The sequence below is a fragment of the Callorhinus ursinus genome, unplaced genomic scaffold (assembly GCF_003265705.2).
Source record: "Callorhinus ursinus isolate GAN/ISIS: 27379988/994484 unplaced genomic scaffold, GSC_fseal_2.0 scaffold28, whole genome shotgun sequence".
Classification (NCBI taxonomy): Eukaryota; Metazoa; Chordata; class Mammalia; order Carnivora; family Otariidae; genus Callorhinus; species Callorhinus ursinus.
Genome location: NW_027397090.1, coordinates 16,752,374 through 16,769,642, shown reverse-complemented (window position 1 = coordinate 16,769,642; position 17,269 = coordinate 16,752,374). Strand labels below are relative to the sequence as shown.

Sequence of the window (17,269 nt, the reverse complement as noted above, 5' to 3'; positions counted from 1 at the left end):
CTAACGTGCAACCTTCCAAGAACCGGTCTCATTCCAGATGAGATGGTCTCTATTTTAACTCACTCCTGATCACTAATTAGCTTCATTTCAGATACAGTTTGTAAAAAACAGATTCCTGGTCCAGGTTCAGAAGCAACCCCGGCCCCGATCCCCTGCTCCAGGCTCTGTGGGGTCGCCCCACCAGAGCAGGTGGACGTCTGTGCCCCCAAACCTCCCCGGGTGCCCCTTGCCTGGGGACCGCGGTCGCCCTTCCTGGCCTGGACACTCAGGGCCCCTCACAGTGCGGCGTCCTGACCAGGCTTCTTGGGCTCGTCTCCTGGCCAACCCATTTCCTAAACGTCTGCGCGGTTCCCTGGGGCATCCTGCCGGTCCTGCCCGCAGCCTCCTTCCAGCTCAGCGCCTTCCCTGCAGGTGCACTCTGCCCCAGACGCCCCTCCTCTCGTGGACTTAGTCTAAACTCCCTGCTGTGAAAGCCCCGCATCCACCGCCTCCTCCTCCAGGGAGCCTTGCCTGACTCCCGTGAACGCACCTGCTGCATTTCCCTGCAGACCGGAGGGGGCTCCCGAACCGTGTGGTGCTGGTTCCTGGCCCACAGCACCAGCCTATGCAGGCCTAAGAGCCCGGCTTCGGCCCCTTGTGTTCGATGCCTGGTGTGTTTTCTCATCTGTCAGTCATCAGAATCCTGTAAGGGAAGTATTTACTGCATTTCTAGGTGTAAGCAACTGTCATCTCATAGAATATAACCTTTTTAAATGATTCACTGTCTATAGAGCATATCATAGTTTAATAATAGGTGGGTGAGCAGGGCTGATGTAAAATATTTTACAGTATTCCTAGTGCCAAATCACCAGGGTGATGATGAAAGGCAAGGACAGCTATGGCAACTTTTGCAGAATAATTTTGAATTCACAAATCCCATTCATTCTAAGACTGAAAAGTCAGGTGTGACATAAGCATATGGTAAGTAAGACATCCACAAGCACTTTGTTACGGTCCCTGAGGGCTCAGTGATGCACTTAGATCCTCTCTGAGCAGGTTAGCATTTAAGCTGCATTGATGACTTCTGAATTGCTGATGCTACGATATCCCATAGCTTTATGGTTCCTCTAATTTAGTAAAAAGAGACCTAAAAATCACACTCGAATACATATTGAGCAAAGGTCATACGGACTCTTTTCATAATAATAAAAAGATAATATTGGGAAGTGTGATTGTCCTTTTCATAAAGCATTCCAAAATTATGTAAGTTAAATTACATTTACTTAGCACACAATGTCTTTTGAAAATAAATTGTAGATGGTGAATGATCTGAGGGATGCACCTGCACAGATTGAGTTGCATATCCACCTATGCTGGATGATGTCCCTGACATCTCCTAATTCATCTTTTAAAAAGTTAGTGTTTTAAAAGAATACGGTGGAAGTATGACTTCTGCCTAAATCACCTGTTGTGCAAGGTCGTCATTCTAGTGCATTTTACACAATAGGAAGTTACTAGTCATACACACGGCTGAGGAGCATGAGAACAAGGTTAGTCAGTCGTGAGCAGAGAGTCAAGGAAGGGGGCAGAGAGAAACTGAGCTGGTGTGTGATCTACTGTCCAGGAAACGGGTTCTCTGAGTTTATCAGGTATCTAGGACACAGTGAGACCTTCTAGAAGTGTGGGTTAGTAAATCACTTAGCTTTCCCGGACCGCATGTATTTGTAATGAAAATTCTGTTTTCTACCAGTATCACTGTGTTGTGAGTGGGGGAGTTCAGTTCCCCTTGTGGGGTCTTTAAGGAGCATTCCAACGCGGTTGTGGAAATCACGCTCAGGAAAGCTAAGGAATGACAGCATTTGTTACAGCCACAGGTGCTAGGGTGGGAGGCACAGCCGGCCCTCCTTGCTGGTGGCCGCTTGGCAGGCGTGCCCAGGAGGTGGCCCTACCCAGCAGGTGCGGAGCTGTGCTGGTGAGCACCCCTGGGCAGGTACCCGTATTCGGGGTCGGGATGGAAAACAAAGCCTTGAGGGTTTTCACTGGTGTTGGACATCCCTGGGTCACAGACAGGGGAGGATGAGAGGGGGAATTTGGGACAGGAGCCAGCCTGACCACCCTGATGCACCCGGGCGCGGGGCTCACAGAAAGAAGAAGTGTTAACAATTTATGAAGTGTTAACACTTTACAATCCAGTCGCCTTCACTCTTTCTTCTCATTTTCAACCTTATTTTCCTTCTCCAGGTAAGAGAACCAAGACTCTGATACCACCCCATATAGTTCCAAAATATATAAACAGTCTTTTGTCACCTGAAACTGACGGAGAGGAAACACGTTCCGTTAGTTAGTGGTGACGGGGAACTGGGATTTGTGACATTCTGCTCAGGCTCAAGTGTCTTTGGTGTCCGCCGGGCTCTGGACCCCGGCTCCTGGCACCTTTCAGACTCCTCAGTGCATTTATTATTGTCTGAAGGAAAAATAACACCTCGTCTTTCTGTTTTATTTCTTTCTTCCTACCTGGCCTCATTCCACAAATCACCGGCCATGGAATTCGTGTGCTTTCGCTCAGTCTCTAAATCACGAACACATCTTCCCTCCTCCGTGCTGGGGGCTAGCCAGGGCAATCACTGTCGCCTTGATTTTGCATAGAAAGAATGGAAGTTCAAGAATATTAAAAGATTTACGCACAAGACGCTGCATGACAGTCAGGAGCTCTGAATTAGATCTACTTAAACATTATTTTCTTCACCAATCCATCACTGCCTCCCTCACTAAGATTATATGTATGTCAAATGTGGGCAGAAGTCTCTTAGAGCCCTAGTTTTTGGGCATCCACCACTGCGTCCTGGGAGTGGGTGGCCAGGAGCTGAGGTGGGGTGCTGTCCTAGGGTCGGTGGGAGGCGGGGGGGGGTGAAGAGGGAACCCAGGGGCAACAGTGCTGAGCGTTCTCACTGCCCTTGATCTGCCCTGTTACTCTCCTGGGCCGTGGTGGGACTCTGTGGGCAGACCGTGTGGTCTCCAGGGCTCTCCCAGTGGGTGCAGCTTAGAAGCCAGGATCTCAGAACACAGAACCGAGCGGTCCCGTAACCTGTTGGTGGCACAAAGTACAGCAGGCAGTTTCAGTGATGGGACAGAGCCCACGCAGAAGCAGCGGAAGATGTCAGCTGGTCCTCTGTGCTTAACTGAACCTTCGAGAAGTAGGCATCGAATGGAAAATACCACCCTTGTATCAGGACACCTAGCGCATTTACGTCACTTTCAATACACAGCGTACTCAAAAACACAAACTAAAAACTTCGAGGCACGAGAATGGGAGAATTTTATCTTTTAATATTTCTACAATATTTGAAGTGGGTATTTAAAATGAAAAAAAAAAGTAGTCAAAGTATTTTTTCTAAATCACTGCTTAAGCAGCTATGAACATTTTTAAGGGAAATAGGCCAGGACAGACATATAATAGAGATTGCACACATTCGTGAATCTATCTGACTCCTAACAAGCTCAGCTTGGGAGGCCTGGAGCATTTTCTATGTTAGAAGCTTAATTATAAATCGTTAAAATACCCACTTGATCACACTACAGAACACTTTTATGGCTTCACTTGAATGCTCACTTAAGAATTTTCTCTGAAAGTACCCAGAGCAGAGACAGTTAAACAATAGAAGTGAGGTATTATAAGACCATAATACTAACTTAGAAATAGTTGGTGTAGAAACCACTTGCCCTGGCTCAGCCTTTCTACATGTTTTGTTTGTTTGCTTTTCCGGGTGGGAAGTCTCAAATGAAGGAAGGATGGTATGTGGCTGCTTACAGGAAGGAGTACCAGAATTCCCTCCCTTCCTTTCTGTATGAAGCAGGCCTGTGAGGGGCTAAGCTGTACCTTTCTCCCCAGATGTCCCTGGCTTCTTCTGATGCAGCATCTTGACCCTCTCTGTTGTCCTTTAAACTCTTGGGAATTGGTAAAATCTTGTCATGGGTCTTTCTTTTAGCAGGAGCGGATGGGGCTTCTGAGCCCATCCGTCCAAACCCTCAGGGTGCGGAAGGGGAGGTTGAAGGCATGAGAAAGATGAAGGATTGACTTAAGACAAACAGTAACTCAGCATTCTACTCTTGAGGTTTCTTTCTTGGAGTTTTTCCTGGAGAATTCCTACTTACCGTTTCCATCACACTAGAAGTATGTGTAGATAAAACCTCCCGTCAGTAAGTGGATTCCTCCCAGCCTGCACCCTGGTGTGTTGTACATTATTCCAAAAAGCTCCCACCCTCATTCTCGGAGGGGGGCTGATCCCTTGCTCCACCGTTTGCTGTAAAGCTTGGCAAAGACACTTTTCTGATCTGAGCCTCTCCTCTTCTTTCTTTCCATAAAAAACAGCCTGATATATCCTAACACCCAGGGTTCTGGTACGGATTTATTGAGATCCTGCTTCTGAAAAAGATCACATTTAGTGTCCTGGAAAGAGATCTTAGCACAGGTGAGCCCCTTTTCTTCAGATGGATGTCTGTCTGGTTCAAGCCAGCAAAGAGGCGATGTGGGATCCTCTTCCAGGCTCCATGACAACCCTGGATGAGAAGTTGGCTGGGGCAGAAGCTGTGGGGATGAAGACAGAGACCATGAGGGCAAGGACAGAGGCAGGGGTGCCCTGGCTGGAGGCTCAGTACCTGCACGTTACGTATTTTCCCATGTTTTATGTTCTGTCCACAGAACGAGCCTGAGGCACAACAGTGAGGCAGGCAAAGAAAGTGTTCTGTGATTTTCCCCTCCTGCCTGCTCAGAGATGAGCATTCCCTCCACTCCAACCTCGTCTGTGTGCTCGCTCGCACGTAGGAGTAGAGGACAGTGAACGTAAGGTGAATGTAAGCTCTCCTAAGCTCTCCATGCTGCTTCTGTCTCCCATCCTCCGCAGAGCCTGACACAGCACCTGCCCGCAACGGTGGTTCAGTAAATACTGTTGGATTGATAAACGAATGCGAGAACCTGACTTAAAAGAATGGCACAAAAGGGTAGTTCTATTTCAGAAAGAGACTTCTCCAGATTGAAAAGCTTTCAAGACTCACAGTAAATCACAAGTTCGAGACCACAGCGGCCCCTCAGACTGTGGGAAAGAATAGGAGGGATGTTTTGAAAGACAGTGACCATTTCTAGTATTTTTCAAATCGTACATCACAGTTTGCCCGGTGATTATGAAGTCGATGTTGCTTACGTGTATTGTCCTTCTTTATAGTTGACCTGCTGTAGATCTTTGCTTATCTATTGTCATTCAGGTGTTGGGCTTCAGTCATTAATTCTACTATCTTGCTTTTTTAGCATTTACATGAGTGAGATAAATCTTTGCTTTTATTTATTTATAGAAAACATTATATATTATATTAGCGTTTCTGAAATGTTTGTAGCTAAGGTTTGTGAGAAAACATGGGAAGATCCACTCTTCTATGCAAGGGAGAATTGTCTTCTGAAACTTTGTCTAATGTCTGTGAAATAATCCAGAAGAGAGATAATAACGAGCAACTTTGCTTTACAAACCAGACAACAGCAACAAACTCTTTATTGCACTTCATCCAGTTAGATGGATTGATTCATGTGTAGGTGGGAGTTGTTAGGTTGTGACAAGTAAGCGAGGTGACCAAAGCAAAGTTCCGGGCTCAGGGCTTCATTCATAGGAAGCACTCCACAAACACAGAACATCATCATCATTATCATTTTGTGAATAATTTGGTAACATATTTTCTCCTCTCTTGGATTCTCCTCTCTTGCATACTTCTAAAGCTAGTTCAAAAATTTCAGTTAAGGGCGCCTGGCTAGCTCAATTGATTAAGGGACCAACTCTTGGTTTCAGCTCAGGTCATGATCACAGCGTCAGGCTCCCGGCTCAGTGGGGAGTCTGCTTCTCCCTCTCCCTCCCCCTTTGCACCTCCCCCCCTGCCCCTCCCACACAATCTCTCTCTCTCTCTCTCTCAAATAAATAAAGTTTAAGAAACAAAATTTTCAGTTAATGCAAATTTCATGAAATTTTGGAAACTGATGGTCTCTGTTGCCCAGTGTCAGAATACCATCAGAAATTGACTTGGGATGATGCACAACAAAGTTCCTCCATCATAGGGGGAAAACGTGATCACGTAGTAGTGGGTGCACAAACTTCAGGTAGCAATACTATTCGTAGGAATCTGTATTTCAGAATTCCTCAAATCAGGGCACTCTCCCTACTCCCCCAGATCCACTAAGGTGTTCATGGTCACTGCAGCCTGGGTTTGTAACAGCCAAATATCAACAACTACCTAGCTGTCTATCCATATGGGATGGGTGGATCATGTGAAGTCAATATTTAGTTTCTGAATATTTTATGAGAACACCTTGATGTCTACAAAATAAATGATAATAAGTAAATAAGAAAATGATAAGCAGATACTTAGTACTTCCTAAGTGCTGGGCACTGTTCCCCACAGCAAGCTTTTGAAGTGAGTACTATTATCATTTTACAGGCACAAATGGGCTGAGGAAATTGTCCGAGATCTCACAGTTAGTGTTTGGCAGTGAGGTAAATAAATTTATTGAATAACACAAGGAGGGCTGGATCTAGATGTGTTCTGAGATCTCTCGAGTGTTTGGAACAGCCCTGGCTTTGGGGTCAGACAGCCCTGGTAAGAACCCAGCACTGCCACTGGCCATCTGGCCCCTGGGGCTGACGACCGAGTACCTCAGAGCCAGTTTTCTCATCTGTGCAAAGTAAAGAGCAGGCATGGTCTCAGGAGGATACAGGCGGGGGAGCCAATGGTGAAGACCCAGGGGGAGGAACTCCTAGTGGGGGGACCCACTCTGAACCTCAGAATTGGCGTGAAGATTATTTTAAACTGCAGGCATTGGGGAATGAACAGGTGCAGAATGCGGCCTTCCTGGCACTAATCTGACTAAAAGCAGCCACTTCTGAGAGGTGAAGCTGCCGTGAAGCCCCTGCTCTAGGCAGGTCCACTCTCAGGAAAGAGACCGAGATAACCTACCATAAATAGTCTCCACAGAGGTTCATGGCACAGAAAAAGAAAGACCACTCTCACCTGTATAAACCACTATTATCACAAACTTCCCCATCTCTGGTTCATTCTCCCTAAAACCCATTTGTCTTTCCTAAAGAAACTACTTTGTTCTTTCCTTAGAAGCCCTGTCTCTTCCCTCTTTCCCTGCTAAATGAGGTCTAATAAGCCTCCAACTTTAGCCAGGCGCTAGCTTCTTCTCTTGTTAACTCCCGTTTATAGGAACACACTTTTTCTCCTGTTAATCTGCTTCTCGTCGGTTTATACTAGGGCTCTCTAAAAGAGCCGAGGTCTTTCCTCCCTGACACTAGCAAGTGCTCAATGCATAATATCATCATCACCTGTGACTCTGAAATCTCAGGATTCTAGTTTAATCTGCATATTTAAAGAGCCCAAAACATACCCTGAGATTATAAATGAGATCATCAAGCATACTGAAATACAGAGGTAAACATTTTGCGATGGAAAAGATCTGGATTGTACGCAGAACATAACGTAGATTTCTTCCAATTCTGTAAAATTTTATGTAGGTGGAAATTTCACTGCAGAGACAAACTGTGGAGAAAAATTACACGAGTAGACTCTAGCATAGCAAAACTTATCGGTGAGCAAATGCGATGTATAGTTAATGAGATGCATGCTTTTTTATTATGCCACATGTTGATTAAAAATGAATGGTAAGCAGTTTACAAAAGTGACTTCAGTTGATCCGGCTTCTAAGTGGTTAAACCAAACACGAGCTCCTGATCTGCCTTTCCAAAGATTGGGAGCTGGGCAGATCTTTCCTACCTGCTTCCCTTTTGGAGGAGAAGGGAAGAGGGGTGTCTCCAGGTGACAGGGACTGGTGTCTTGTGGATCCAGCACGCTTCCCTGCTGGGGGGAGGGATGAGACAGTATTTGCTATTATTTTCCCCAGTGCCTGGGATGTCGGCTGGACCTTCTCTAGAACGTTGTTAATGATGGGAAGGATCCTGTGGCAGGGGGATGGCACCTGCTGTGCCTAAGCCGGGGACCTCATGTCTGCCTGTCTCTAATCACGGGGATCCCTACTAGAAAATCTGGAGGAAAAAAAAGGACTGGTGGGAAGCAGTAAATGCAGAAGAAAATTACAATAAACCATAAACAATGGCTAACTGGGGACGGGGGAAAGAGTGGCTTCTGCATGTTACTTTTCTGTACTATTTGACTTTTCTAGCCAAAGCTATCTATGTTTATCATTTATTTTCCCTGTCAACTGGGGTTTTCTTGCTGGTGAGAACACAGACCACATTTTGTTTTTTCTTGGTATTTTTTAAGAAACAATGTTAACATGTAGCATTTAAAAAATAAATTAAAAAATAATTTGTAACCATCCATTAATAAAAGCAAACAAAAGAGCACAACATAACAGACCAATATATTAAAATATATAAATGTTTGCATAGCGGCTTGAATTAAATAGATGATTTAGTCCTACGCCTTTTCCTACACGTTCTCTAAGACGTCTGCAGGGAGATGAACTTTAAACTTTCCTTTTAGAACTCTGAGGTGTCTGAGCTTTTGCTCTATTTGCAACAAGTTAGCCTGCTTGTTTCCTGGATGCTGGGAGAAGACAGGAGACTCCTGGGTCAGAGACAGGGGAGTGTGTGACTGACTCGGTTATTCAGAAAGGCCGGCAGGCAGCATCACGTCCCGGCCGTGGTTCTCCTTGACCCTACGTCACACGTGTGCCATGTTTATAGGCCCAGATGGTTGCCTGCACATGCAGGGGGCTACATGCAGGGGGCTACGTTACAAGAGCTTAGGGAACCTGAATCTTTTGTGCAGGAAGCATGCCTGCCCTTCGCCTGGAAGAAAAAAAAATGATCTTATAAGGCTGCTTTCTACATAAATGTCCTTGAAAGACAGTTCAGAATAAAAGATAGTCAGGGCTTCTTTTTGTAAGATGTGCAGAAATGTGAGAAACCCATGGAGAATTGTCTTACCTCTGCTCTGGCCCCCACAGCCTTCTATCATCCTTAGGAAATGGCAAGTATATGTGGTAAAGGACTTACAGCATATGTATTTCGACTTACTTTTCAGAGATGTATTTCTTTTATCCCGTTCTAAGCATAATTCTTGTGTCAGAATTAATTTTGAACTCATAGTGACCCTAATCATTTTGGTTTAACAGTATTGCTCACTCATTTAAAATGCTGAGAAAAGAACAGTTTTTTTTTGGGGGGGGTGGTTACTAAAACGACCAAAACAACTTTAGATAGACAATTAGTTGAAACACAGCTATTTGATCATGATACAATTTTAAGCTTCTTTGCCTAAATTCTGTGTAAGTTAATGCTTCCTTTGAGTGCAGAATTGTGACTACCGCTCAGAAATGACTCTTATTTTTTAATATATATGACAGCAAAATCTTGGGATGGTAAGTATGTTTCCCTTATTAAACAGAGTGTAGGAGAAATCTAAATACCTGATTGGAGAAGAAAATTTAGAATGGGACACATTTTCATTCCACTACTGCAGGATCGTTTGCTTGTTCCCCTATAATAAAATGGACAGTTAGCCTCTTTCTTAAAAATATGTATTTGTTTAAAGTTTATTTATTTATTTAAGTAATCTCTCCACCCCACTTGGGGCTCGAACTCAAGACCCTGAGCTCAAGAGTCGCATGCTCCTCTGACTGAGCCGGCCAGGCACCCTGGCAGTTAGCCTCTTGAAAGAAATTAAAATCCACATAGAAGGTTTTAGAAGTATTCATTTAGCTGCTCAGTGGTATTCACTGTCCCTCAGAAACTATTTAAAAATGGAGTTTTTGTTCAAGATGTCTAACACCAGTGCCAAGATTTTTCCCCCAGTTTATTGTGCTGTAATGGCGCATAACATCTTGCTGAGTCTTCACGTGGTCCTCCCTCCATGTGCACATTCCCTACGGTCTCTCTGTGCATCCGGATTTCCTCTTGGAACAACCCAGTTACATTGGATTAGGACTCACCCTAATGGCCTCATTTTACCTTGATCACCTCTTTATAGACCCTGTCTCCAAACACAGTCACATTCTGAAGTACTGGGGGTTCAGGCTTCCACATATGGATTTTGGGGGGACACAGGTCAGCCCACCACAATAAGTTAGATGAGTTCCCTACTTTATGAAGTATTTTAATGTTGACTTAAATACATATGGTATCACTTCAAGTCACTGGTACTTCTTGATGAGAAATCTTCCTAAATTTTGTACAAATAACCTGTTTGACATATCACTGTTTTGAACATATACAGGAGGCTGACAGGATAGTGTTATCCTACCAATAATCTGAATTGTTAAAGAATGCCCTCAAAACTATGCCTAGAGTCAAGTTTAAATATTATATTTAATTCTTTTCATTCAGTTAACTTATTTAATTTCTTCAAGCTGCTGATAGGAGATGCACACTATTAAACACTCATTTGAGGCATTTCTTATAACACTAGCAATACTTCATTTTGCTCTTTTGTGTCACTCTTCAAATACTGAGAGCTAATTCAGTTTTCAAAAAATAAGCTTGTGCCATGTATCAAACCACACATATTTTTTTGCGATGCTCTGGGATTGTTTTCAAGAACCATATATTGTTTTTAATGTATGCTCTTGTTGCTATTGGAAATATCTTTTTCTGGCTTTTTCTCTACTTTCAACCTCTTTGCCAACACTAATGGGCTTTTCAGATACCTTGTAAAATGTATTTCTCCTGATCACTTAGGAAGACGGGGAAGGGAGGAGTATTGAGAAACCCAAACGAGTTTTTCTGCACAGTCAAGGAAACTGGGTTCATATTTCAAGCAGAAGGTAACACTAAGCAGTAAAAGCCTACAACTTAGCAATGTGTTTTAAAAATACTCTATTTCAATAATATTTTGGTAATGCTTACGTTACCCTTCTTTATACAGCACAGATAACAAAAGCATGTCGATGAAGAGCAGCATTTGGGACCCTGTTTCTTGCATCTGCATTAGCCCTGGGATGTGGATCAGTCCAGGACCAGGCACAATGGGTTTCTGTGTGGTGCAGCTGTGTGGGACGGGTTCCCTCTCAAAGTAGGGGAAGGTGCTTGGGCACAGAGAAGTGACTGTCTCTTTTTGCTCAGTCACTGGTTTGACTTTGTGACTTGCTTCCACCAAGAGTCCAAAAAAGAACCCAGGAAATACTTCTTAAGTGCATACTTTTTCCAACACATTGAGATTTTCACATCAGAAGATATTACATACACGCCTGTAATGTACATATTCTGTGCATTAATTCATACATATTAGACACAAGCAGATCTTTTAAGTATACTTCAGGTACACGTTTGCTTGTTTTAAGTGAGAAGAGAGATTATTCATTCACTTTCTAGAACACTGTTGAAGTAAACTCGTCCGCACAAGTTAAAACTTGAGCATTCACCTGGCACAAAGCACCCAGGTTAACTGAGATCTCAAGGGGTGAGCCACTCCCTTCAGATCATACATTTGACATCCCAACCCGGTTCACTCAATAAAACAAAGGAGAAGGATACTTTCCTTGATTTATTTATGTATAAATGTTATGTTACTTTCTCGTTCACTCAAATATTAAAAATAATTTATAACAAGAGCATTTACTTTAAAGCAACTGACTACAACTTTTATATGGTCTAAAACTACAGGAAATAATTTTAGTACATCCTTTCATGGTCCGTGAGCCTCTGGAAATAACAGGGACAAAAATATTACTTTTAATAATAACAATATAATTATTATTATTCCCCCATTACTCATGAAGAAGCTGAGACGTGGGGAGATTTAAGCATCTTGTCCAAGACCATCACGGCCCCATAATTAAAATGGCCAGAATTAGAGCTCGGGGATTCCTGCACACTCTCTTAATCCCGGCAACATGCTCCCTCCTACCTCAGAGGTCTTAAAATAAAATGAATACATGAGTGAATAATGAAGCTCGGATTTCCTAGGGGCCCACAGTAGAGGCTTAATATTTATTTATTTTTTAAAATCACTGAGACCTATTTAATCACTTGTATTTTGAAATAAGGTATTGCTATAAAAGCCCACCTTAGGACACAGATATTTCAGACCTAAAATGACAAATACATAATAGGCATCTTGAAGGTCATTTGTTGACTTTAACGCAGAATTATGAGGACTCACATTACACTAGAGACCGTGGCTCTGCATGAGCCTCCTAACGATCCTTTCTCATGATTTAGAGCCTACTGATGTGACTGCTAACTAAACTCAATGCAGAGTTGGCAGCTTTTCAGAAATGTCATCGATTCCTGAAACAAATTATTTTGGAAACACACTTATAGCACATGAATGGAGCCCAAGCCATGGAATTGGGTGACCTTCAGCATAGCTAATATGGAAACTGAAGACTTCATCAGACATTGTTCCTAATAGTGGATGAAACATTCAATCGTGATGCCTTTAAAGTGATTGAATATTGAGTCTATGTCCAACTAAAGTGTTCCTGGTGATCAGTAGTGGGGAGGGTTTTCTCGGTTTGTTTCTTAATGCTAGGCGAGCCAAGGGGGATGCCAGAAAGACCAGCCCACGAGACTGCTTACACTGACTCATCAAAATTGTAAGAGAGGTTTTCTTGTTCTTACTTTACACACGAAAATGCTGGCTTCCCCGAGTTCACTCCTGTAACGGGAGATGGGGAAGTTGGGGTCTTCATCTTCCCGCTTGTTAGAACAGAGAGCGGGCCTGCCAGTCTGTGTGGCCTGTGCCTCCAGGTCTGTTCTGGAAACACCAAAGCAAAAGTACATAAGGCAAAGAATAGATTATACCATCTCTTAAGAGATAAACATTAGCTTCACAAAAATATATGGGATCATTTCAGTAATGAGCCCCAAAAGTGAGAGTGACATGCTAGTAAGGATCCCTCGTGTGCCAAACTCATTTCGTTTAATTTCTCTATCTTTAAAGAAATGTATTATTGATCTGTACCCAAAGGGACTGTTGCAGTTCTACCTAAGACAAGAATAATGTAATTCCTTAAAATTAGAATGAATAAAGATAATTGCATAGGTGTACACACATACATACATTCCAAGTATTTGAATATAATTAAAATTGTACGTGACGAATGTTTTGTTTTGTATGCAGATTCTCAGAAGTTGTAAAAAGTGCTTTCTGAATCTCCTCTTTTCATAGACTGTTAAGACATTATTGCCACTTAAAATATTTCTTAAATAGTATTCTGTCTAAATTCCATTAAAACAGAACTAGAAATTCCTTTTGCTATATGGCATTGTCATCACAATCTGAAGTACGGTGTTCAGAATTTTTATTCAATAAACAAAGTACTTCAGAAGGAAATAATGATAGCCAAGGAAAAGAAAATAATTTGTCAAAGTATCCTTCCTAGGAAATCATTTCATTATATGGTTTATACTGACATTTAGAATTTTTGTCAGTTACACTCAAATAAATATTGACTTCAGTTCTTAGGTTGAATTATAATTTTGGCTTCACAGTGGATATAGGAGCCGAAGTCCCTCTCTTGAATGTTGATCTGCACGTCTTGGGTATTGAACCTGAGATAGAATGTAAGTAATAAGATGCAGGGTTTGACAGATGAGCCGCCTCTGCCTAATGTGCCCACAGTAACCAAAATGGCAGCCATGGCCACGGCCACAGTGGCCAGCCCTTGTGGACCAACTACCTCCAGGCAGGAGTGGGAACATGACTTTTCAGATAGTATCTCACTTAATAGCACCTCAACCTTTAGAGTTAGGTTTGACCAAGCTGGTTTTGTAGATGAAGGAAGTGTGGCTAGCAGCCTATAATAATAGCTAAGATCATGTGCTGGAATGTGGTGGCGTTGGTACAATGCAGGTCCTGTGCACGCCAGCTTGTGGTTCCAGCAGGAAGGTGGGGGTGGGGAGTGCACATTCCTGACTTCCCATTTGGAGCATGGCGGCAATGGAAAGGACTTACCTGATCTTGGCGTAACAATTGCTAACCCTTGAAAAATGATATTGGGCGAAGATTACGCTTTCACTGAGCAAGAGAGAAATGACTGAGGGCCTCCCAGTTGATGTTTCATTCACTAGCCAAGAGGAAGTAGTACAGTGTCTGAGACGGGGACTGCCATCACATTTGGGTTTTCTATATTCCTAGTTCCCTCTGTTCATACCGCCTTCTCATGGCTTACAACCCTGAGTAGTGATTGGGCTTGGTTTGGTTGGGTTTGGTTGTTAAGCCAGGTCTGGTGTTTCACTAAGCAAAACGACTAGGCAGGCAGCCTTCTTGGCTGAACTAAGAGCTTTGGCCCTGTGCTGCATGGTTATATCTGACTGTTTTACCTGCAGGTGGGTAACGGAGTCTGTCTTCTAGTGCAAGTGAGCATAAGAAAGGGTCAAGTCCTTTGTCCCCTAATTTTATTACTATCACAGGAAGGAATATTACGAGAATGTCTTTGACCCTCTGGATGATAAAACTTGGAGAGATCAAAGAGTGCAGAACTTGAACTTTTGATGGTGGGTTCCAAAAAACTGATAGCGTTTAGATAGATTTAACATTTGACATAGATTTTAAGAGACACACCATAGCTGGGGCTCTAATGGGTTGTCTTCAGAGCATAAACTGGCAAGGTCCTTGGATGGGGCAGCATTTTCTATTAAGATGCTGTGTTACTATTAGGAAAACCTTAGGTCGTTAGGCTTTGCTATTGCATAGGCCATCTGGGAAAACTGATGAAGAATCTGATGAAAAATTGATGGAATCAATTTTAAAAAGGGATATAAAGCTTCAGGGGCAGACTCTAAAATATTCAGAGCAGAAAGAGCCCGTTGAAATCCTGGTCTGAAGGAGGCGAGAGGAGGTTCTGGGGTTCAGGTGGCGGGACAGAGGAGCCCAGCATTTCAGTGGACTTCGCAGGCACAGGTGAATTATTTACACATGAGTTGTGATCTTCTGATGCATCTTATGGCCTGAATACTGATGTGTGGGCGTTAATGCTTACTTACTGAGGTAGGCAAGACCGTAGGGGTGAGCAGGAGTGGATTCGCTGATGGCTGAATGGATGATAACTAAATCCATGTTATCTGAAACCCACCCAACTTTTTCCACCCCCTGAATAAAAGTACGGAACACTTCAGTCAACACTGTTAAAGAGAGGTTGCCAGGACAGGGTGGAGAGGCTGCATGGGAACGCACATTCTGTGTGTTGGAGTCTGTGCTGTGTTTTGTAAATTTTCTTGCCTGTATGTGTTACCTTTAAAAAATTGATTAACTCGTTAGTAACATATCTATGATTAATGTGTATATATACAGAAGCATCACCCTTTTTTTGGGTTTCCCTATATGCATGCTGATATTTACATGAAAAACAATGCCATGAGAAACGAGTCACACATTCTCTATAACAACATCCTGTGATCTCAGGTTGGCGCCTTCTAGCATGAGGCCGGGTGCCCATGTTTGAGCTAGCACACCCTTCCGTCTTGTGGGTCTCCCGGGTGCTCCCGAAGTGCAGCTAACTTGGGGCAACGTGAACACACACAAAGAACATTGGGATTGACATCCAAAGCCCCAGAATCTAGTCTTGGTCATGCTGGATAATAGCTCTTCTACTGCTGCAGAATCTTCCTACTTTCTTTGACTTTGGTTTTGCATTTATAAATGGAGGGTTTTGAACTAGAACCCTGTCTAGGTCCCTTCTGCCTCTCAAATCCCCCAGTTAAGTGTTCTTACTGCACAAACTGCAAGTTATCCCTGTGCTTGATTGCCTTGGATGTGGGGCTGTATGTGGGCGTTTTAACTGCTTAGAGATTAGGGAAATGCTTTAGGGGAAGAGCACCTTTCCAAAAGCAAGCCTTCAAGGGTAGCAGGTTTATAGCCAGCTTAATGGTGCCACTGAAATTTAAATCACCCTGCAAATAAGGAAAATTTAGAACAATGGTGACTAATCCAGGCCCTGAAGAAAGGTTGTCACATCCCTCTTAAACGTTAGCAGCATTTCCATAAAGCAGGCAGCCTTTTGCATATTAACAGAATGAAGCCTCCATCCCTCTTGGGCAAGAGAAGTGAAGTTGTGAACTCCGTGTTCTGCAGACACATTGATCCCTTTCTCCCTTCTCAACCAGGGTTTTCCAGGAAACACAAACGCGGACAGTGTGGTGCATTACCGACTCCAGCCTCCCTTCGAAGCCAGGTTCCTGCGCTTCCTCCCCTTAGCCTGGAACCCTAAGGGCAGAATCGGGATGCGGATAGAAGTGTACGGATGCGCATACCGTAAGTGGCGTTTACTCCTCCCAGCCCCCCCACCCCAAGATCAGTGACAGAGGGACATGCTCCAAAGGCCAGGCTGAAAACCGAGCTGGACTTTTTTCAGGCTTTTAAATATCCCTGTATGTAAAACTGTTTTTTATGGAAAGCCTGGATATTGCTGTCTTTAGTTATTTTCTAGTTGAATGTAGAGGTGCGCCCCAACTAAGCCTCAGAATCCTAGATTCCCAGAGGATAGCAGGGTCTCTGTTTTAGAGCAGGTGCGTCATAAAAATAACGAGGTTCCAGTCAACAACAGTAATCCACTGTGGCGGATGGTGCTGTTCTCGGACACTGAGGTGACCCTGGTGTGGGGACACAGGTGACAGCAGGTGATCTTGTTCTCCCCGTAGTCCACAATGACTCTGTGCTTCTCCCATATTCACGGCTTGAATCCCCACTTTCCTTGATGTGAACCTTCATTTGAACATCATTTATGAGTTGTGTCTTCCGTCTTTTCCCCACTAATAAGAAGAGTGACAAAATTGGCAGCCAACGTGAGCATGAACACAAGCAGAAACACATTCAATGATATCTGTGGGGGAATCGACTCTACAGTTGCCATTTTGATGATCTGGAATATACTGGAATTTCTTAAATGAGTCCAAAAGAAAAAAATTATTTAAAAAAATCTAGAAAACTGGAGAATAACCCAAAAAGTATGTTGGATGGGAAAGTCTTGGGAGGTTTTTGGTCACACTTCATTTCATACCTGATCAGAGCATTAGCTTTGCAGAAAAGTGTCAGTAAGATCTATCGTAGGCAGAATGTGTAATGTGTCAGATCCTACCTTACAGACATTTTCTCATTCAACTCCCACAACAGCCAAATGGATCTGGTAGAGTAATAAGCTTTCTGCATCAGAGGAGGAAGAATCGTCAACTTGGAGAAATGGAGATTATATACTGGATCTAGGATTTAAAAACTACGCCTTTTCCCCCAAATTTGGTTCTCATAACTACTATATTATTCAGGCTTTCATTTCTTTATTCCCTTACATGCCATA

At 43.3% G+C, this 17,269-nt stretch overlaps 1 protein-coding gene across 3 annotated transcripts in view; it reads left to right on the top strand.

Moving 5' to 3' along the window:
* LOC112838788 (contactin-associated protein-like 3) overlaps window positions 1-17,269 on the top strand; it is a 204,326-nt gene that overhangs the window by 67,693 nt on the left and 119,364 nt on the right. For all 3 annotated transcript variants that reach the window (XM_073878174.1, XM_073878175.1, XM_073878173.1), the window contains exon 4: window positions 16,083-16,230. In XM_073878174.1, the coding sequence (XP_073734275.1) occupies window positions 16,083-16,230 (148 nt within the window). The remainder of the gene's footprint in view (window positions 1-16,082; window positions 16,231-17,269) is intronic.